General features: G+C 39.8%; 1 protein-coding gene across 3 annotated transcripts in view; it reads right to left on the reverse strand.

Annotated features, from left to right (window-relative positions):
* CBX5 (chromobox 5) overlaps window positions 1-22,288 on the reverse strand; it is a 35,321-nt gene extending 13,033 nt beyond the window's left edge. Inside the window, exons 1-3 of one of the 3 annotated variants that reach the window (XM_029205039.1) lie at window positions 22,125-22,288; window positions 5,301-5,479; window positions 475-661 (exon numbers count right to left, since the gene is read on the reverse strand). In XM_029205039.1, the coding sequence (XP_029060872.1) occupies window positions 475-661; window positions 5,301-5,437 (324 nt within the window). In that variant the 5' untranslated portion in view covers window positions 5,438-5,479; window positions 22,125-22,288. Of the gene's footprint in view, window positions 1-474; window positions 662-5,300; window positions 5,480-7,053; window positions 7,260-7,294; window positions 7,368-22,124 lie in introns of those variants that run through there. The other 2 variants (XM_029205041.1, XM_029205040.1) reach the window with 2 other exon arrangements.
* Window positions 22,289-22,699: the final 411 nt, after the last annotated feature.

Consider the following 22,699-nt stretch of genomic DNA (forward strand, 5'->3'; position numbering starts at 1 on the left):
ACATGCCACTGAACTGTTCACTTTAAAATGGTTAATTGTATTTTATGTGGATTTCACCTTAATTAAAAAAAGAAAGAATATAAAAGAATTAAGTGCTACCTTTGGAACAAAAGAAAAGTGAAGCTTTTTAAAAGCTCCTTTATATCCTTAAAAAAATTCACCAAAGACTCTCCCTCTCTAAGATAATTAGCCACTTATTCATGGATAAGGCACAGAGTAGCTGAACGTTTCATGGGATTTATTTTTGCCACCCTAACGCAATTCAGCAAACACATATTACGTTTCTCACTCATCCAGGAGGGGGCGCTGTGGTCGATCAACATGTCTCCCTGGAAGCTCTTTTGTTCAACAATTTACCTTGCAGGCCATCCTTAGAACAGAAATAACCAAAATAATGCCCTTGTTTTGGAAGGAGGGGGATTGGGGGAGGCAGAATAATAGTTTGCCAGGGGAAAAAGGAGAAATAAAGCTTACCTCTCTCTTTTTTTTGGATTTGATATCATCAGCACTGTTTGAGAAATTGGATTTCCTCTTGTTACCTTCTGACTTCTCCCTGGGTTTGTTATTTTCACCCTCCTTCATCTTCTTATACTTTTTCATAAACTCAGAAATTAGCTCAGGGCAATCCAAGTTTTTCTCGGGTTCCCAAGTATTGTGCTCCCTGGGCAAAAAGAATGGAGAAAAAAGGAAAGAAATGAGGGGGGCGGGGAGGAGAGGGAATCCAATGCCTTTATTTTAAAGACAACAAGTAGGCAAAAAGGAAAGAACCTTGGCTTAAAGGAGATAACAAATTTGATCCTAGGAACCTAACCAAGAGAAAAAATATATCCACAAAAAAAACTTGCACACAATTACTTATAGCAGCATTTTAACAGCCTAAGACAGAAAACAATTCAAATGTCTATCAATTGGTGAATAGATAAACAAAATGTGGTATATCCAGACAATGGAATACTATTTAGCAACAAAAAGAAACACAGTATTAATATATGCTAAAACATGGAAGAACCTCAAGAACATGCTAAGTGGGCTTCCCTGGTGGCGCAGTGGTTAGGAATATGCCTGCCAATGCAGGGGACACAGGCTAGAGCCCTGGTCTGGGAAGATCCCACATGCTGTGGAGCAACTAAGCCCGTGCGCCACAACTACTGAGCCCGCACTCTACAGCCCGTGAGTCACAACTACTGAGCCTGCGTGCCACAACTACTGAAGCCTGCACGCCTAGAGCCTGTGCTCCGCAACAAGAGAAGCCACCGCAATGAGAGGCCTGCGCACCACAAGGAAGAGTAGCCCCCCCTCACCGCAACTAGAGAAAGCCTGCGCATAGCAACGAAGATCCAACGCAGCCAAAAATAAATAAATTTATATATATATATGTATATATATAAAGAACATGCTAAGTGAAAGAAAACAGATGCAAAAGACTATACATTGTCTGATTCCATTTAAATGAAACCTCTAGGAAAAAGACAAATTTAAAAACAGAAAGCAGAACAGTGGTTCCCTGTAGCTAGGGCTTGCGATTACATACAAATATTTAGGTTCAAGGGAATTCTGGGAGGTTACAGAAATGTTCTAAAACTGGAGCATGCTGATGGTTGCATACTCTGTAAATTTACTAAAAATCACTGAATTTTATACTTTCAATAAATAAATCCTATGGTATGTAACTTATACCTCAATAAAGCTGTTAAACACTCAAATATAAGTTCTGCTTTGTAAGTGGCAAAATAATGTGATTTCATACATATAATCATCTATGCAAATGCTGAAGAGAAGACAACCTAATTCTAAATGCACTCCAGTTTATACTGTCTTAAATATGTTACTTGTATTTTGAAGAAATGCCAACAAGTTATTAGAAGATTAAAATAATCAGAAAAGAGGTAGTAAGGGCTTAAATCATTAGAATACAGACGAACCATAAAAAGGAAAAGACTCAAAACTGGAATTTGGAGTGCATTAATTCAACGCTCTGGATTCAACCTATCGTTACTAGGTATACATTTTTCAACATACATTTTTATATTAATAAGCAAAAACAATCCAAATTAAAAAAATTGTGTCTAATTAAACTTGGATCAAGGGAGTCCTACTATGAAGAAAACAAATAGTTGGTATTCACAAAGCTGTTCTCTGGATCCCCAGCATAGGTTTTAGAAAAGCAAACCACCAACTACCATCTACAGTTTATGGAATCAAAGCAAGAGATGTCTCTACACGGGAGAAACTAGACCAGGCATCGTCTTCACTCCTAGCCAGCGGCAGAGGTTCTTTTGGTTATATAGTAAGAATTAGCTACATTAAGATATATCTGTAAATATATCATAGCAGTTTCTATAATCCCTTCATTGACTGAGGAAAATTTTTTTACATTTATGCACCATTCATTTTAGATCCTTCATTGTTTTTGTTTTTTGAATAAGGTATCTTTAAATTGGAATGGTTTGAACACATGCCATAATAACTAAGTAGCAGAATGATGGGAAAATCTGAGATATTTACTCTAGACTTCAACTTTCTGCAAAAACAGCTTAAGAATGAAACAAAATTTATTTCTAAAACATTTGAGCCAAAACCGGAAAAGCCTCTTCCTCATAGCTCTTCTTTCAGCAAAAAGAAAAAAAAAAAAACCAAAACAATTTCCTCATACAATAACTTTCTCCTAAATCCACAATATATGTAAGTTTACTATCCCAGGAGAAATTAAGGCACGGAAATCAAGAGACATGCCAACACTGTAGCATAATAAGCAAGCAGATGCAGAGGTAGGAGAGAATCTCTGTTGCTAGCAAGGAAAGCCAGTCTTCTAATGAGATTATCCCTTTTCCTACCATATTGGTATTGTTGTTTCTACATCAATCAATTTTCACCCAAAAGATAGCACGGTATAATTTATAAAGAATCTGGGTTTTAGTGCCAAAGAAATCTGATGCTGGGTCCTTGTTTCAGCACGTACCAGTTCTGTTATCTTTGGCAAACAACTAATTTCCTCATATGTAAACTGAAAATACCTCTAAAGGCTGTTATGAGAATTAAAGAGAACACATGAAGTAGAATATGACCACTGCCTAGTAAACAGTAGGTACTTAGTTGTAGACAATGCTGAAGGGGCATAATCTGTTCCGGTCTTTAATGATAAACTCTGGATATTTCTGACAAAGTAAGGACAAATGTTTAATCTGGGACTTCCTTGGTGGTCCAGTGGTAAAGAATCCGCCTTCCAATGCAGGGACGCGTGTTCGACCCGTGGTGGTCGGGGAACTAAGATCCCACATGCTGCGGGGCAACTAAGCCCGTGCGCCACAACTACTGAGCTCGCACGCCTCAACAAGAGAGCCCGCGTGCCACAAACTACAGAGCCCACATGCTCTGGAGCCCACGCGCCACAGCTACAGAGAAGCCCACGCACCCCAATGAAAGACCCGCATGCCCCAACTAAGACCCGACACAGCCAAAAAAAATAAATACTAAAAAAAAAGGTTTAATCCATCTACCCTAAACCTTTTCTTTTCCTCTTTTATGTATGTAAGGTACCAGTAGCTCAATTATATAGTCTTGAAATTCTTCAAAATGCCCAACAATTTCCAGTGGTGATTCACTGGGCCAAATAAACACCCTCAAAGTCTTTAGGTGTATTTTAATTCCTTTCTCATGCTGCTCTAGGTCTCTCCAGTTTATAGTTCACATCTCTAGAAGATGTTGTGATGCCACTCCTCTTTAGAAATATGGAGGGAACATTCTGATTGCTGCGCTACCCACATTTAGTGCTGTGTGTGTGCTACAGATGCTAAGCATCGTGCGGTGCATACACTGCCCCACCTAAAACACCAACAGTGCTCCAGATGAGAAACTTGATTCATGTAGTAAAATAACCTTAAATATATTCTTAAGGCTCCTGTTCATAACTTTCTCCAAAGGTACTGGCAAAACATTCCATCTTTTATCGTATTTAAGTCTCACACTTCAAAGTTGTGATGTTCAGTATGGTAACTACTAGCCACATGTGGCTAATGAGCATATGAAGTGTGGCTACTATGAACTGAGACGTGCTACAAAATGTAAAATATACATCAGATTTTGAATTCTTAAGCATGAAAAATAATGTAAAATTTTATCAATAACTTTTGTATTAATTAATTTTGAAATAGCATTTTGATGTAGTGTGCTTAATAAAATATATTATTAAAATTAATTCCACTTTTCCTTAATGTAGCCACCATAAAATCTGAAATTACATATGTGGCTTGCATTACATTTTTATTGGACAGCACCACTCTGAGGAGCCTAAACCAGTTCCTAAAAGCTCACTGGGGTCACAGAAACCCATTCTTTGTTATCAGGCATCCTGAGAAGAGAATTAGTGAGAAATTGAGGCAAAATGCCTAATGATTACACAGCTTCATGTATTTCACTTTTCAAGCTACCTCTCCTATGCTTGTGTGTCTAGTTCTACTTATTCCAAAGGAAAGAATAACCTACTTTAGCACTTCAACATAAAGTCAGTTACTGCCTAATTCTGAATAGTCAACACTTCAATACCATTCTTAAAGCTCACTGACCTAAAAAGAGGGGTTTTATAATAATAAAAGATAAATTGAGAGATAAAGGGATAGATTATATTAAAATGTTAACTGTAGAAACTAGGTGGTGTGTATCTGAGTGTTCACTCAATTTCTTTTGCCTCAGCTGTATGTATATTTGAAATTTTAAAAAATAAATATTGGGGGAAAAATGAGGTCTCAGATTTAAGTCTCTCATTAAGATGAGTGTTTCATCCTAGGACAATCTTGAGGTCCAAGGATCATTATCGAAAGCTATGGGATCAACTACGACTTCTGCTTAAATGTATGTGTTTTAGCTTAGTTACATCCAAAGGAATAGTAACAGCAGCAGTTTATACTTACATTGAGCTTATGTGTCAGGCTCTACACATCTCCCCAGTGTCTCTATGATATATACTATTCCTAATCCCTATTTTATTGAGGAAGAAAAAAGATTAAGGAACTTCACCAAGGTCACCCAGCTCATATCATAAGTGGTAGAGCAAGAATCTGGACCCAGGCAATCTGGTCCCCAGTCTATGCTCCTAACCAGTTCATTATACTGCCTCTCAAAAGCATTCTCATTACAACATCAGCTCCAAGAAGGGGGAGATTTTGCTTAGTTTATTGCTGTGTCTTCTGACTCTTAGAAAGGAGTGCAGGTGGTGAAAGAAAAAGATGGTGATGGTTCACAGGGAAATGTCTGTGTCTGAGTCCACCTGCGCAGAGTCCCAAAGCCTGAGAGAAGGCACTTACTCGGAAAAGCCTTTCCACTTCAGTAGATACTCCACTTGCCCCTTAACCACACGCCTGTCTAGCACCTTCTCCACGACGTACTCCTCCTCATCCTCTGAAGAAGAACTGTCAGCTGTCCGCTTGGTTTTCTTTCCCATGTCTCACGCTGTTCCACCTGAAGGACTAAGGCCACCGGGTTCCTGCAAATGGGAAGGACAAAAATGGTCAGAATCCATGTAAGCAGTTAAAACTCTGTCTCTTCTGGATGGGATGCAGGGGGTATAACACAAAGTTGCCACGTACCTTTTTCTTGCATCTTAAAGCATCCTACAGATGAGGCCTAAGAGTTTAATCAAAAATGGGCAGATCCCCACTTTCCCAATTACAACTTTCTCTTCAGCTAACAAGATCAAAATTATTAGATGGCACAATTATCTAACTCCTCTAATTTCAGATTCCATAAGACAAGTAATGCGTGGGATTTTACTCCTAGCTAATTCTATAACTGTTTACAAGTCATAAACTCAAAGACAAGTATGGAAAACCTTCAGTTAAAAGAACCGTGTTAGAATTAACACATTTCCCTCAAAAGTTAATAAGGTTTTTTATAAAAATGGAAAAAAAAAAAGTAATAAGAAAAGCCACCAAAATCTAACTTTCCTCTGCTCTGAGCATCCTGTACAGTCTCTTAGCAGCACAAAAAAAGTCCTGCTCAGGCATCTTTCGCCACATTTTCAGTGACTCAGTTCATTTCCCTTACACAAACTGAGCTTGTCCCTTCTAAGCATCCATCAGCTCACAAAAGCAAGGCTGACATCTCAAACACATTAAGCCTCCCCTTTCATTTGGGGATGGGAGGGAGGCAGGAAGGAGAAAAAGATTTTTTAGTCCTAAAAATCAAAATTAGTCATTGAGTTGTTCAATAATTCTTAAGGCTCAACTAATCCAATTATTAAGGAGGTACACCTCTCCTCTTAACTGGAGTTGACTTTGGGCCAAAGGAAGAGGAGGAGGAAAAAGAAGTCTGGTCCCAGACTCACATCAACATGAAGCCTCAAAACACAGAGGAACCATTCATAGGCCCAAGGAAAGCTGAAGCAAGGCAACACAAATGGAAATTGAGTTAAGCTCAGAAATATGCACAACCAGGGGTACTCAACAGAGAATCTAGTTTTTTAAATTCCCACAATCATTTTTAAGAATTCTTCCTTAACCATGTTAAATGGTGCCTAGAGTCTGGATTACAGAGTAGCAGGAATTGTTTTCTTAGCTGAACTCTATTTTTATTTTGCTGTAACCTTTAAAGCTTTTTTTCAGCACTAAAAATATTTCCATCCTGATCAGAAGACCACCCCAGGAATAGGGAAGGTCGCTACTGATCTCGGAATTTTGTTTGAGTAGCATAAAAAGTTGCATTTATCAATTTACTTCAAATTAGCAAATTTTAGGGAATTATTCCCAGAATATATAGTTGGAAACCATACCTCCAGAACTTACTAGCAATAGGTCTGCCCACCCAAAAAACTGTTTGTACCCATTACTGCCTCGTAATAAAACTATGTCTTCATTAACATACTTTATTTGGAAGAGGGGGTGGGAGGATGGGGTAATGTAGGTGAGGGGTTTCAAAATAATTTTTCCATGAATTCAGGGGAAAGTCCTAAGCTTCAAGAAAAAAAATCTGATTTATTTAAAATAAAAGCAGCCTCCAACCTCACCAGAGACAGGAAATGTCATATTCCAAGGAGAGTAACCCACCCCCGCCCCCACTCACCTTGGAATTTCCGGGAGCTGAGCAGCTTAGGTCAGAGCGCCAGGGTTAAAACCAGCCCCGGGTTAGATGCATGCAGTGAAGCATTGTGGCTATGGCCTCCCCTGCCTCACAAGGAAAAACAAGGATTTACATATGTGCTCTTCAGTTTGAGGGAGAAAAGAGGAAAATCTACCTTTACACCTTCATGCAGAAGAGAAGCCCCAGAGGCAGCAGATGAATGGGGGTTCCCTCCTTTACCTACCGGATCGCCCCAGTTCTTTCTTTCCCTCTGGGCTAACAGAAGGGGCCTCCCCTCCCAGGTCTGGGGCTTGGCGGGCTGGCAGCTCCCCCGCCCCCACCCAGCTGCCTAGGCGCCACTGCGCAGCTGTCCCAGTCCGTTGCCATGGCAACTGGCAGCCTTACTAGACTAAGGGAGGGGCGGGGGGGGAGAGGCAAACGGAAAAGTTAAAAGGCTTAACTTTTCTTTTCAGTGAAGACTGGGTGGAGAAGTTGGAAGGTACCTCCCTTGGCCTCAAGGCTAAGGCATTCAGAGCTCTAGGGAATTGGCGCTTGGATTTTAAACCCAAAACTTGTGCTTATTCCTCTAAGAGCACTGGGAATTAATCAATAGCATTTTAAGATCTAACAGGATTATAGCTCAACTGGGGGGGGGCGGGAGGCGGGGAAAGGCTAGCTCCTTCTTCAAGATCAGTACAAACTACCCACCCCCCTAATCCAGCCCACCAGAAGCACTTTAGACAAGGCCTTTTCTACCATCTGTCACTGAACAGTTAATTAAGATTGCTGGGGTGGGGGTGGGGTGCAGAGACTAACCGGAGAGGGGGAAGGGAAGGATTTCAAAGATGCTATACAACTTTCCCTTTGGGGGGAATCACTGGATACAGAAACAGAATGTAGCGACTTGAAGCACTACCAAAGAACCTTTCAGCTGAAATTATAGATAGAAAAAAAATTAATTCTTAAGTAGTTTTAAAAAAGAGAAGGGAGGGAGCAGTCCAGTCACAACCATTACTATTAAAACCACTTCTCATTAGTTGTTCCTGTAATGTTATAAAACAAATTTTCAAATAATTACCCACCTGGAACATTAATTATACAGTATAGTAATTTAAAACTTTGTATATTAAGAATCCCTAATACTTGAAAAAAGAAAGACTGAAATAAAGAAAAGAGAATTAAGACTCGCAGTCCCATGAATTCCTTTCTCCTGGCCCTAAGAACATTTTAGAGAGCTCCAAAACTCTGCTCTCTGCTTTACAGATATGGGTCTTTTAGAGATAGAGGCTGCTGCCATAGGAGATTAAGAAAAAGGGACAATCAAAAGCAAAGAACCCGACTGAGGAAAAAAAAGAATGGTGATTCTTTTACAGTTTAAGGGCTAGAGCCTGGGCCAGATAAAGCATCAAGACTGGTTATTATTTTGGTTATCAAACAGAAGAAACTGTAGGGTATGAGGGCAAAGTGGACAGTTTTCAACTACGAGGATTTCTTCAACCTTGAATAGACCCATCAGGAAATCTGAGTAAAAACTGCCTTTCTCGATTCTTCCTAACTTTTTAAAACTTTTTGTAGTTAAGGGATATGAAAACAATGCCAAAGGAATTAGATCAGGGTTGTGATTCTGTGATTAACTTGCCATGTGTGATCTTGAGTAAATAAATTTTAGCTCTAACCCCAGAATCACTAAAGTGGGCCAAATAAATCCCCACTGCCTACCACCTAGGGAAAGAGTGAGTTTATGTTGAAACCAAAGGGCTGTAAAGTCCCCCAACGAGAAGCTTTTGTAAAAATATTACAGGGCCTAATACAACAGCAGCAGGAAATATGTGACCTTCCAAATTCCTAAGCCATTAAACCATATCACATGCAGTAACTCCTGCAGTTCAACATGTTAGAGAGCAAGAAAGGAGGAACTGTGTCTTTGTTAACCAGGTGCTGGTAAACTAATAAACCTTCAGAGAAAAGGCAGGTAACCCTTTCTCTCAAGGGCAAAATTCTTACTCCTTAAAATTCAGGAAAGCATTGGAGATGGCAGAATGAAAAGACTTAACAGCAATTCTGTAAAGGGATAAAGGACAGGAAAGAAGGACAGCAATGCTAACATTTTAGCGAAACCTTTCAGGCGAAACAAGGGAATTCAAGGAGGAAAGGGACAAAAACATTCAGGTGTCCATCCTTCTCCTTAAAACATCAGGAAATAAAGAGCCAGATCAATTCCCTCCTTCCCACTCTTTTAAGAACTGCCTAAAAGGCACATGGCTAAGATCCCTTTCTCTTTGGGAAATGGGTTTTGTAACAGCTGACAAATCAAATTGGGCCTTATGCCAGGAGTCAGAGTCCAACCATAATATTCTGTAAAGAATGGCATGCAATTGTCTTGTAAATCTCCTGGACAGTCACAGACCAGAAGCTGGCAAGGATGACGACATAGTTCTGATGGAATGTGTCTTATCTTAACCTTGAAGTTACAGATCTGCTCAGGAGCAGCAGTAAATGAGAAATGCACTCAGACACTGGAGGGGACGTAATTCTCTTTTAGACAGTGCGACCCAGTGTATTAGGGTCAAATGAAACACAGAGTCAGACGGACAATTTAAGGGCTAGAGCCTGGACCAGATAAAGCATCAAGACTGGTGGTTCACACTGAGCTTGGACGGAGGGAGCATTCCAGTGTGAGAAATGAGACATGGCTGGCAGGATGATGGCTTGATTAAGGTAGAATCCCGATACCATGACAGAGAAAGAGAGGCTGAGCCTCTGAGCACAACCTTATTATCCTTATGGAAATCTCCATGGGAAGGGGTGAGCTTCTCAAGTTTCTAGAGTCTTTCAGACATAACAGCTCTCAGCCTTTTCTTGAACATACACAGGAACTCTCTGGTAAAGGCATCACCAACCACAGAATCCAGCAATTTAATGGCCCATCAGATCACGAGAAAGAGCAGGCCCACCAACTCTTCATATCAACGATACAAGGCAAATTCACCTTACAGGCCTCTGAGTGCTAGGGGAAAAACACCTAAACCAGGGATCTGGTGAAAATTCAGCCTTGGACAAACATCAAAGAGCTTTGCGGTCAGGCATAGTCAGAACCCACATTCCAAGTCGATGACAGGAAACTTCTTTAACACATGAATCTTCCAGAAAAAAGAAGGGGGGGGGAAGAGGTGAGGAGGTGAAGCAGAAAGAGAGGGACAAAGGGGTAAAAGAAAAAAAAAAAAAAAAAGGTAAAAACTGCCAGTGCCCAGAAATTACAGAGAAGGCATTACTGAGAGCCGGAGCAATCCAGAAGAACAAGAGATGTAATGATTAGCTGTTTGCATCAACCAATCAATCCTGGAAACAGAGAACCACCCACGTGAGATCCCTGGTATCTGTCTACTCTGTCTAGTTCAGGCTCTGCTCTAGTCCCTCCAGTCACTACTTTTCAATGTCAACTGTCCTGGTGGCTTTTCTTAGATCTCGGTGTAGCGCACTGTATTTTCATCACGACTTACAAGCAAAAGCATATATATGTATTATATATATTCTAAGTTTTTCTCTAAGTTTTCTTTGTATTGTTTAAAAAGTAATGAAACCGACAGCTAAGCTGCCTCACTGAACTACCTACTAAACTGACATTAGTCAAACCAAATGTCAAAATGCATAATCAATGAGCTCTTTATTTTAGAGTTTCAATATAAATTTTATAAGCCCACTAAAAAGGCAAAATCTCCTATAAAGAAAGTCATTCTAAAGAGTAGGAAAGGGCAAGGGCATATGCAAAGGTCCCTATCACATGTATTAATATGCCACTGATGGGTGACTTCAGTTGGTCTAGGCTTGAGAAACTCCCATTTCTCCCCTAAGGCCCTTGGGGAAAGCTGGTGGCTCATGCGAAGATTAAACTGTCAGCTACAACATTGTCTTCAAGGCATCCTCTTTATAGCTTTATTGCAGCAAATAAAACAGATGAAAAGCAACCAAATTTACAGAACCATTTTAATCTGGTTTGTGTTCTTTGCTCTTTATAGATCTAGAAGTACCAATGGTTTTAGGTTTGTAACACATACAGCATAAAACTAAAATACCCTCTATAAAGATGTTTTCTTCCACTAGATTTATGATTTCCAAAGTATAAGCCATGTGACATTTTAACAAAAACACAGCATAGGGATGGCACATTACAGCTGTCCCGGCTGTCTCAGGTTTTGTTAAATGGGCTGCTAACTATCACTCCACCTCCACCAAAAGCCTATGAGCACCCAACTCAAGAGGAGTTAAAAGCTTTCTAAATGTCTATTTAAGAGACTGGATTAGGAAAGAGTTGAGGAGGAAGATTAACTGTGGTCGTTAACACCCCTGTCATTAACAAGCCACATACAGAGAACACAAACTTTATTAATAGAGAGGAGTGTGGAAAGAGGAAATGGTTCTCCCTTGGCTAGCACAAGCTCCAGTTCATGATCCTTCAAAAATCAGGCCAAGGCACTGCTTCAACCAGTCACAGAATTATTCTGGGGGCAAAGTATCCTATTTGTTGATTATCTAAGCCTCCCGCTCCAGCGAGCAAGGGAGTAAAGAGACTTTTGTTCTTTTAGATTAAAACATCTACATTATAAATGGAGATAAAGGGTGCCTTATAAATTTCATTTGACTGTACTGTCCTCCAAGCTCTGAATGCCATTAAAAAATATAAATGAATGTGTACTATAGCAATTCTCAGAACTGCTCAAAGCGTTAAGTCTGGTTCATTGGTATATTTACCACTAACACACAAATTCTTGATAACTCATTACCAGATCACAATTCCACAAAATAATAATTTTACATGAGATTTTTCTTTTTCCTTTATTCAAATCTACCGAATTTCTTCTCCCAAGTGTCCATCTTCTCTAAATTTAGTTAGGGCACACCTAAACCCATCGCTGGGCAAGAGGTTAGATAGTCAATTGTTCCAAGATTCATGAGAAAGTAGAATTTGTATCACTATGGGCAAATGTCTTCCAGATGGTGCTTCCAACAACTCTATCCTTGGAATGTACTGAATTCATCTCAAAGCACCACAGTCTCTAGTGAGTGTTAATCTCACACCCACTCCTCTCTATTAATTAAATGTGATGAAGCATGAACTAGTAGATCTTGTCACCTTTCATGAAGAACCTAGCAATTTCATCATAAATCTTAAGAAAAATGAGTAAGAGCAACGTTTGAGTAGATTACCACGAATCTTAGATTTTTACATACCACTTTGGCAATGCATGTTCACAAAATATGGAAGGGTTAAAAGAGAACTGAAGTATCCACCACCAAATAAAATTATGGTCATAGAGCAGTTTCTAAACAGCCATAAAATTAAGACTCACACTTATCTAGCTTGTACAGATTTTGGCCATCAGCAGTTTAAGGGTTACAAGGGCCCCTTCAGGTCATTTCAACAAAACCTCTATTTGAAGGAAGAGCTTCTACTATGGCAAACAATTTACATTCTAACGTAGTCTTAGTTTTGCAAAGACATTCAAGAGTCATAAAAATTAATTTGCATAACCAAACTAAAATCTCTAACTGTTGAGATGGTATTAGACTTTAAATCAATATGCTAAAACCTGATTAATACATCCTGACAAAAAAAGGAGTTTTTATATAATTAGAATAAGAAAGATATCTCAGACTGTACAACTTCAGGAGTAAAGAGAGCATTCCTTCAACATACGGCATAGTTTTGTGCTCTGCCATTACCTTGGTGTATTAGCAACATGAATTATATTGAAGTCACAGCCTACAATTTAGATAAATAAAATCAAGCCAGTATTGAACTTTTTCCCATCCCATACAACGGTATCCTTGGCAGCTCCTTGGCCATCTATTATGATCCTGACCAGTTTCTCTCTGTGGCAATTTAAAAGCTGTAAAAAAAATACATAATGGGTGGTGACAGGAGAAACAAACCTACACCAGAAATTATTGAACCTTGTACGTCTCTGCAAGCATCTCTATTGACATTTAAGTGTGAGTTACTATGCCACAATATCATAAAAGTGTGCTCTACACTTCAGATATCTTGATAGTTAAATGCAAAGAAAGGCCATCAGATAAACAGCTAAAGGGATGGCCAATCTCAGACCACCCAGCTCTTCCACTGAGCACTCTGACACATTGCTTATGCCAAATAAGATGTTTCTCTCTTTTTGTCTAGCTTCCAACCATCATCCCAATTCAGATCCTATGCCAAAAGGATGATGCAGTAATACTGATCCTTGCTCTAAAATTGGTTATGGGACATTTATTGAGGGCCAAGTAGGTGTCAAGCATTGCATAAGCAGTGAGTCTAGCCCAGTCTTCAACTTAAGGACTAAGGATTTTAAGATTCTCCTTAGTTAAGTCAGCACTGGTTAGCACCATCCCCAAAGGTTATTACAAAAAAGCTACTAAAGGGGTAACTAGTTAACAGTGGCAATATCAGGACTAGGAATAAGGAGATGTGGGTCCTATCCCAACTAGATCACTGAAAGGTTGAACTGGACAGTTCACTTAACTTTAAGGGTGTTAGCTATTTGCCCTACTTATCTCATAGGTCTGCTGTGGGGGTAAAAGAAACTAAACCCTTTTTAAAATATAAAGCAGGGGCTTCCCTGGTGGTGCAGTGGTTAAGAATCTGCCTGCCAATGCAGGGGACACAGGTTCGAGCCCTGCTCCGGGAAGATCCCACATGCCGCAGAGCAACTAAGCCCATGCACCATAACTACTAAGCCGGCGCTCTAGAGCCTGTGAGCCACAACTACTGAATCCCGTGCACCCTAGAACCCATGCTCTGCAGCAAGAGAAGCCACCGCAATGAGAAGCCCCTGCACCGCAACGAAGAGTAGTCCCCGCTCGCCGCAACTAGAGAAAAGCCCGCGCGCAGCAACAAAGACCCAACACAGCCATAAATAAATAAATAAATTTATTTAAAAAAAAAAAAAAATATATATATATATATAAAGCAGGGAAGTTAATAGTAGATGAAGTTAAAAATAATGAACACGTAGTTAAAAATAATGAACACGTTGGTGTTTCCTCCTCTTCTATTTTCTGGAACAGTTTGTGTAGAATTTGATATTATTTCTTCCGTAGAAGTTGGGAAAATTCAACTGTGAAGCCATCTAGACCTGGAGTTTTCTTTGTGGGGAGGGTGTTAACTACAAATTCCATTATCCTTGATACACATAGGGCTAGTGAGGTTCTGAATTTTTTCTGAAGTGAGCTTTGGTAGTTTGTCTTTCAAGGAAGCCATTCATTTTACCTTAGACATTGAATGTATTGGCATAGTTGTTCGTAATACTCCCTTATTACCCTTCCACTGTCTGTAGGATCAGTAGTGATAGCCCTTCTCTTATTCCTGATATTAGTAATTTGTGACGTTTTCCCCTGATCAGACTTGCTCGTTAATTTTATTTATCATCTCAAAAAACCAACTTTCAGTTTCATTGATTTTTCTCTACTGGTTTTTCTTATACTTCATCAACTACTTACTGCTTTTACCTTCACTACTTCCTTTCTTCTGCTTACTTTGGGTTTAATTTGCTTCTTCTTTTTTTAATTCAATAAATTTGACACGTAACACTGTAAGTTTAAGGTGTACAGTGTGTTACTTTGATACATTTGTGTATTGTAATATGGTGGACAATGTAGTGATATTTATGTTACATAATTGCAGTACAACATTACTGTCCATATTCACTATACCATGCATTAGGTCTTTAGGGTTATTTACTCCTTGTTACAAGTTTGTACCCTTAAACACCATCACTCTTATCCCTTCTTTTTCTAGGTTCTTAAGATAGAAACAGACTCTAGATCTTTCTGCCTTTTTAATTAAAGCATTTAATACTAAAAATTTTCATCTAAGCACTGCCTTGGCTATATCCACAAATTTTGACGTTATCATTTTTTTTTTGATGTTATCATTTTTATTCAGTTCAAAATATTTTCTAATTTTCTGTGTGTGATCTCTTCTTTGATCCATGGGTTACTTAGAAGTGTGTTTAGTTCAAATATCTGGGGATCTTCCAGATGTCTTTCAGTTACTGATTTCTAATTTAATTCCATTATGGCCAGAAAACATACTTGTATGATCAAATCCTTTTAATTTTGAGATTTGTTTTATGACAGAAGATGGTCTGTCTTGGTAAATGTTCCCGTGCACTTGAAAAAAAATGTGTATTCTGCTACTGTTGGATGGAATATCCTATGAATGTCAATTACATCAGACTGGTTGATAGTGTTGTTCAAGTCTATTCTGTACTGACTTTCTGTCTACTTGTTCTATTAATTACTGAAAAGGGGTATTGAAATCTTCAATATAATTGCAGATATCTACTATTTCAGTTCTATTGTTTTTTTAATTAAAAGAGGGTGTTGAAGTCTCCAGCATAATTGCAGATGTTATTTAGTTCTATTGTTTTTTTCTTTCTTGTACTTTGACACTTATTATTAGTTGTGTAGAATTATTGTGTTCTCTTTTTTTTTTTTATTGTGTCCTCTTGATGAGTTGATCCTTTTATCATCTAACCTAGTGTTAGCTATTTGCCCTACCTACCTCATGTCTATTACGGAAACAGAACAAGAAAACACTCGAGAATATACAGGAAACAGAAGGTAAAATGTTGGATGTTAAAAATAACTTTAATGAATTTGCTGAACTATCTGTAAGTTTCACCTATGCTTGTCTCTAACTACGCATATGAGGTTTGCCTATGTTTCATCAGATTCCAAGATATAATTTATTGTTGTGAAATACTGAACAAATTAGCAGTATATTACCCTCCACAACTCCCTGTGAGGTAGTAAGTGAGTCTTACTGATTTAGGGATGAGAAACAAGGCACAAGGATTTGCCTCAGAAACCAAACTTAAGATAGATTTCCCAGCCTATTGGCTGACCTCTTTAGCAGAGGGCATTTTATTCCAACATAATTATGCCTGCTGGCTCAGATATGAACTTGCTTTATTCTAAGAATTGTAGATTACAATCAGAGAAATACTTGAATTCAATTTGATTCCTCCTCTCCATGGAAGAAATAAATAATGAGTGTGTTATGAAACTTGATCTTAAAGTAGTCCTTTCGGTGACACCATCTCAATCCTATGCTTTCTGGTGTCCTTCCTAGCAATGAAACACAATGGAACAGGCACTTAGTAAGTCTGAAGAATAAGACTGCATGTTGGGACTTCCCTGGTGGTCCAGTGGTTAAGAATCCACACTTCCACTGCAGGGGGCACGGGTTCGATCCCTGGCCAGGAAACTAAGATCCGGCATGCCAATTGGTTTAAAAAAAAAAAGGACTGCATGTGAAAAATTTTAAAACTAGGTCCATGACCTATTTTCAGTTAGAAAAATCTGTCAGTGCTATTTTCTTTTCTTAAAATTCTGCTTACTCCCCTCTCTTTAAAAATAATTTTAAATTGAGGTATAATTGATTGTAAGTGTTTAAATTTGATGAACTATTCTTACTGGATAGGAAATCCAGACTACACAGTCCACAGCCTCATTAGAAAGAGTGAAAAGTGGCCCAGCTAGTCCATTACATTCTTTTTAGAAAATCACACACAATTAACAAGTAGTTTGTTATCCTGTGTTAACATCCTGAGAAGTTGACAAGCAGCCAACGAAGTCTCCTGTCCCTCAAGTCCTAGGCAAAACCACCAGTGGACTACATTGGCCCAAAATATAAGAATGAGTTCTTGATTTGCATTTAAAATTAACTTCAAAAATAAACTCCAAGACAATTTAGGAGTCACTTCATAAAGTCCTAGGTCCAGAAGGCTATTAGTTCTCACCTATCCAATTTCTTCCATATAAGAAACTAAGGACTGGGACTTCCCTGGTGGCACAGTGGTTAAGAATCCACCTACCAATGCAGGGGACACGGGTTTGAGCCCTGGTCCGGGAAGATTCCACATGCCACAGAGCGTCTAAGCCCATGCGCCACAACTACTGAGCCTGCGCTCTAGAGCCTGAGAACCACAAGTACTGAAGCCCACGCACCGGAACAAGAAGCCACCGCAATGAGAAGCCCACGCACCGCAACAGAGTAGCCCCCGCTCACAACTAGAGAAAGCCCATGTGCAGCAACAAAGACCCAATACAGCCAAAAAAAAGAAAAAAAAAGAAAAAAAAAAGAAACTAAGGACTGAAGAGGGCAATTGGCTCACTTGGGTTTCCTGAGCCTTCCCCCGCCCCCCAGCTGCCCCTCACTTTTAAAAATAACCTTTCCTTTTTGAATTAGGTAAAATTTATTTGGATAGGGGTTAGAGAACCAGGGTATAACAGTCTGAATGATGGCCCTCCAAAAGTTATCCGTGACCTAATCCCTCAAACCTGTGAATATTACTTTACATGGCAAAAGATGTGATTTAAAGATGTGAAAGGAGAAATTTATCCTGGATTATCAGTGGGTCTTAAGTGCAATCACATGTATCTTTTTAAGAGAGGCAGGAGTTCTGAGACAGACACGCAGAGAAGGCAACATTAAGACAGAGCAGGGAGAGATGAGGCCATAAGCCAAGGAAAACTGACAACCACCAGAGGCTGGAAAGGCAAGAAAGGGACTCTCCCCTAGGGCCTCCAGAATGGGCTCAACACCTTGATTGCAGACTTCTGGCCTCCAGAATTGTGAGAGAATAAATTCCTGTTGTTTGAAGCCACCAGGTTTGTGGTAATTGCAGCCACAGGAAACCAAGACACAGGGGAAATAAAATTTTAAAAATCATAAACCGGACATATATAAAACCAATTACTGATGCAAAAAGAATTGTGCTTTAAATGACCCAAAGAATGCCTAAACCCTTCAATCTTTCATTTCAAAGGGTAAGTTGAGGCAATCACAGGATGCAATTTATCTAAAATTATGGCAGATCTGAGAAGATAAATTCAGAAAGATCTAATATTTACACAGCTTCCAACAAGAACAGTGTAGGTCTTCCCCCAAACATGCTATCTGGTAGAGCTCCCGAACAGACTAAACATGGGCAACAGTTGTCACTGTGGGTGTTCTGCCAACACAAGTGTAAAGTTGTCATCAGAAATGAACACGTGGCTTCGAGTGGCTTACAGAAATCCAACAAATCTGCGTCCTGGACTCTGCACAAGCCAACTCTTCTCAGGATGACCTGGACTCCTTCCCATTAGTACGATGATCAGCTAAAGCCATCCTCTACAAGGAGGGAAGGAAAATCAAAGTTTATGTCAGGGAAAAAAAGACAACTGCCCAGAGTCCAAGTTCATAGATAACAATGTGTAAATATCAGCCATACTAAGTCAGTTGTGATATCTCACACTGTAATTTATTGCTTTTTAAATCAACATCCAGAGCATTTAGGCCCAGTTTCACATAAGGTAAACAGAAATAAAAATAGACCAAGTAAAAGGACAAGAAAAAATGCTTTACCAGGGGATGTTAAATGGGCTATTTCAATAAGATATATAAATCATGCTATATGGTTAAATAAAATACCTTGATAAAAGCAAAAAATAGTAGTCTTCCTTGGAAACCTTTGTACCCTGGATACCTTTCTCTGTTTTCCAGAGGTACTGTCAAGGGCACTGAAAATCACCAGAACTTCCCTAGATAATATAAAAATCCAGTCACTTCAGAAGTATGGTCTTTCTTTCTCTTTCCCTAGTTATCATCTTGCTCACCTCCTGCCCAGACAGAAGCTTTCTACTTACTGTATTTCAGACAGACCAGTGAAGATGTGTTATTTTCCCTTTTAGTGAATAATATTTCATGTTTGGATGCAATAATATGCTTCTAAATTCTAAGTGCAAGTGCCTGAAATTTAATTTTTGTAACAAAGGCTCAGCATTTTATATTGTTAACAGAGAGGAACAAATTAACAACCAAACCAGGTTCTCCAAAAGCAAGAAATAAGTCTAAACTTAGGATTTTCAATGTGATAGTCTCAGAATTTCAATGAAAAATTACCCACCAGAAAGAAATGTTTATCAGACCTATTAACTGTGACACTGTAAGGGAAGTTACAATAAAACAAACAACTTTTATTTGCACACCACAGTAAACCAAAAAGTCTAGCTTCAAGTCCTGAAAATTTTCAGATTAAAATATACCATTAAAAACATCAAATAAGGGGTCACTGATTACAGCCAAGTAGGTGGGGCTGGAAATGAGATGAATCTACTCGGAGTAATCTAGGGTGGCATGATTTGGTTACCTATTTTTCAGTCAGTATTTCTTTTCCCCCAGTGTACAGGTCTCTACACAGCTGAAAAATCAGATCAGCAGAAATCGACCTGTGTTTTTAAGAAAATGAAATAGAGTACTATAGATGAGAAAATGTCAGAGAGGGGCTTCCCTGGTGGTGCAGTGGTTGAGAATCCGCCTGCCTATGCAGGGGACATGGGTTCGATCCCTGGTCCGGGAAGATCCCACGTGCCCGGAGCAACTAAGCCCGTGCGCCACAACTACTGAGCCTGTGCTCTAAAGCCCGTGAGCCACAACTACTGAAGCCCGCGTGCCTAGAGCTCATGCTCCGCAACAAGAGAAGCCACCACAATGAGAAGCCCACGCACCGCAACGAAGAGTAGCCTCCGCTCGCCGCAACCACAGAAAACCCGCGTGCAGCAACAAAGACCCAACACAGCCAAAAATAAATAAAATAAATTTTATTAAAAAAAAAAAGAAAATGTCAGAGTGCTTTGCACATTTATTTGCATAATGAAACTTTAAAGGAAACAGGATTAAGTCAAATGAGAATGTAGTAAGCACCTGAAGCAAAGTCTACCTTCTTCAAAAACATATTTGCCATTATTTTAGGAAGCCAAACGAACACAAGATGTAATCAACGTTCAAACTGCAAGAAATGGTAAAAACCTTAATGAAATTTTCCTTTTATCCAATCAAACAATGATCATGCTATATCTGAAGACATAATCATGAGGATTTAGTGATCCATTTACCAAAGGACACTTCCTAAACACTTCACCCATCTTCTCCCTCTAAATTCCAATTGGCAAAATAAGATTTTGTCAAGATAATCAACTCTACCATCTGTCATTTCAGTCAATGGTTTTCAAGTGGAGATTTTGCACCCCTCCCTCCCAGGACATTTGGTGACATTTTGATTGTCACAAGTGGGGGTGTGGGGGGAGGTGAGATGCATTTATCAGGCTCAAAATATCAATAGTGCTGAGCTTGAGAAACCCTGTAGTAGATCAAGATTGTATTTCTTTCAGACCTAAATAAATTAGGGACAGATACCCTTAATCTATTTCACTTTAGTTCTTATAAACTAAGTAGCTGCATTATTAGCATACCTACGAATAGTTTAGAAGCAAATACAAAATAGGTTTTCCTTTTGCAAGTGCCAGAGAACATGAAAATCTCTCCTCTGGTTCACGATAAGCTCATCTAAAATCATCTTCCTTTTGTACAATGTCAGAAAGGTCTCTACTCATAAGAGAACTTCATATGTATTTGAACTTATTACAGTATTTAAACATTTTTCCCTTGACACTAAATAAATCAGTAAATATTAGAGCAGTATAGACTCTGATATAGCCAATATGCAATGAAAATTTCTGTTTTACTAAAATACACTCGACTGATACGAATGGGCATTACTAACAAGATATGAACTGCATATAAAATACTTTGAAGGAAATATAATCAAAAGGCAAAAATATAACCCAGGTGATGGATGAGTCCTCCTGTCTCCAACACCCTAAGTATCATCCTCCTTAAGCAACTTCCTTTTTATCCAAATCCAGATATCCTCAATGGAACAGCAGAAAGGGCTTAGGAGATCCGTAATGGTGTAAAGAAAGGGATATATATGGAGAGAAAAGTTCCACAGAGAAGAGCCTAAGATAAAGGCACTGGGAACATGGACAATACTTGCAAAGCATTTAGCATAATGCCTAGCAGGTATCAATACTAAGTACTCAAAAAAAGCTACCTTTTTAAAATTTGTATTTTTAAACAGAGGATCACCTTAGTTCTTAACTGAAAAATAGAACTTTTTTGAGGTGTAAGGCGGTGTTGAGAAGTACTTGCTTATAACTGAAAACACAAAAACAATTGACTTTTAAATTTAACTTGAATCACAAATTATTATCCCTGAAAAGATTTAAACATTGGAAATCGGACCTGTCTCCATCCCACTGTATCCCTAGAGGTAACACGCTTTGGTATGTAGCTTTCCAAAACTTTTTCTGTGGATTTACAAATCTCTTTGTCCGTGAAAATATGCATTATTACAATTATGTTGATTTTTCTTGGGTACCTTTCCACAACAATACAAAGAGATTTATCCTATTCGCTCTAACATTTCAAGTCCGTCTTCCTAAAGAAGCGAGTTCTCAAAGTCAAAAGACCTCCCTTGTTGCCCCCCCCGCAAAACCTAAACATTGCTGGATGGTGGGATGTACCTACATGGGGAAATAAAGCCAAACTCGAGAACTGTAGGAGCAAACTTACAGGTTCCCTACCAGAGAAGTGTGTGGCCTAGAGACCCAAAGGCTTCGTTCAAGTCATTGTGAATAAAATACCCACCCCCTTGCGCCATCGCAGGCAGTGACTCCCCATCCTTGCATCCCCAAATCTAAGACCTCCCTCTTTTGGAGCGCTGATTGGACGGCCAGCCCGAGCGCTTTCCGTAAACTGTCCGCCTACTGGCTCCAGATTTGGTCCATCCATTTAACCGCCCGACTGCCGCATCCCCCATTGGAGTCAAACCGCTGCCTCTTGGAGGAGCCCAACCTACCGCGCGCTTCGTGCTCATTGGCTCAGTGAGCCGCTGCTCAGGAAGAGAAAGCCCGCCTCCCACATACCGATGGCCCAAGGACCGGTCAGTCGGCAGCTAAAGGAGGACCCAATTGGCCTATTCACTCGCCAGTCAAACTCTTCGGCTGCAAAGCTCCACAGAAACTACGGGAATAAAACATCCCGCCCCTGTTATTCCATTGGTTGGGTGGACCCACCGCTCCCCCTTCACTAGCCCCCACCCCGCGGTCCATTCATTTCACACAATAACGGGGCCAACTGGAGTCGGTTCAAGACCTCGTATGCGTAGGCAAGACTGTCCGCCACTTACCCGGGATCGAGACCGATCACTCACGCTAACGTCTCCCCTGTTCCTCGGTGGTGAGGCCGGACCACAGGCCGCCGCTGCCGCCGCGTTCTGCGTAACGCCAACCGCCCGCCAAAACGGATCCTTCCCTGCGCCTGCGCGACCAATCCTGGGACTGGACCCTTTCCCCGCCCATTACGCCTGCGCAAAAAGGGGCCCAACTCCCGCCACTACGCAGGCGCCTTAGGTTCGCCGCTGTCTCCTGCCCGCCATTTCACGTGTTACAAGCGCCAGGCGGAACTTCTTAACGCGCCTGCGTAAACTCGCCATTTTACTACACATGCGCTCAGCAGGCAGTCGCTGCCAAAAAAAAAAATTGTTACATGCTAACTACTTTTCTGATACATAGTATCAATCATGGTTTGACAAATGAGCTGAACGTAAAATTCGTAACGTAGAGAATTAAAAAGTTACCTAAATAACCTAAGTGCATTCAAACATGAATGATTGGTTGACTAGCCTATCAGACTAGTTAATAATATTACTCGGGAACCCATAGACCCCCCCCCGAGGGGTGGAGACTGCGTAGAACGCCCAAA

Source organism: Monodon monoceros, unplaced genomic scaffold, assembly GCF_005190385.1.
Source record: "Monodon monoceros isolate NGI ecotype Baffin Bay Population unplaced genomic scaffold, NGI_Narwhal_1 Super_Scaffold_6, whole genome shotgun sequence".
Taxonomy (NCBI): Eukaryota; Metazoa; Chordata; class Mammalia; order Artiodactyla; family Monodontidae; genus Monodon; species Monodon monoceros.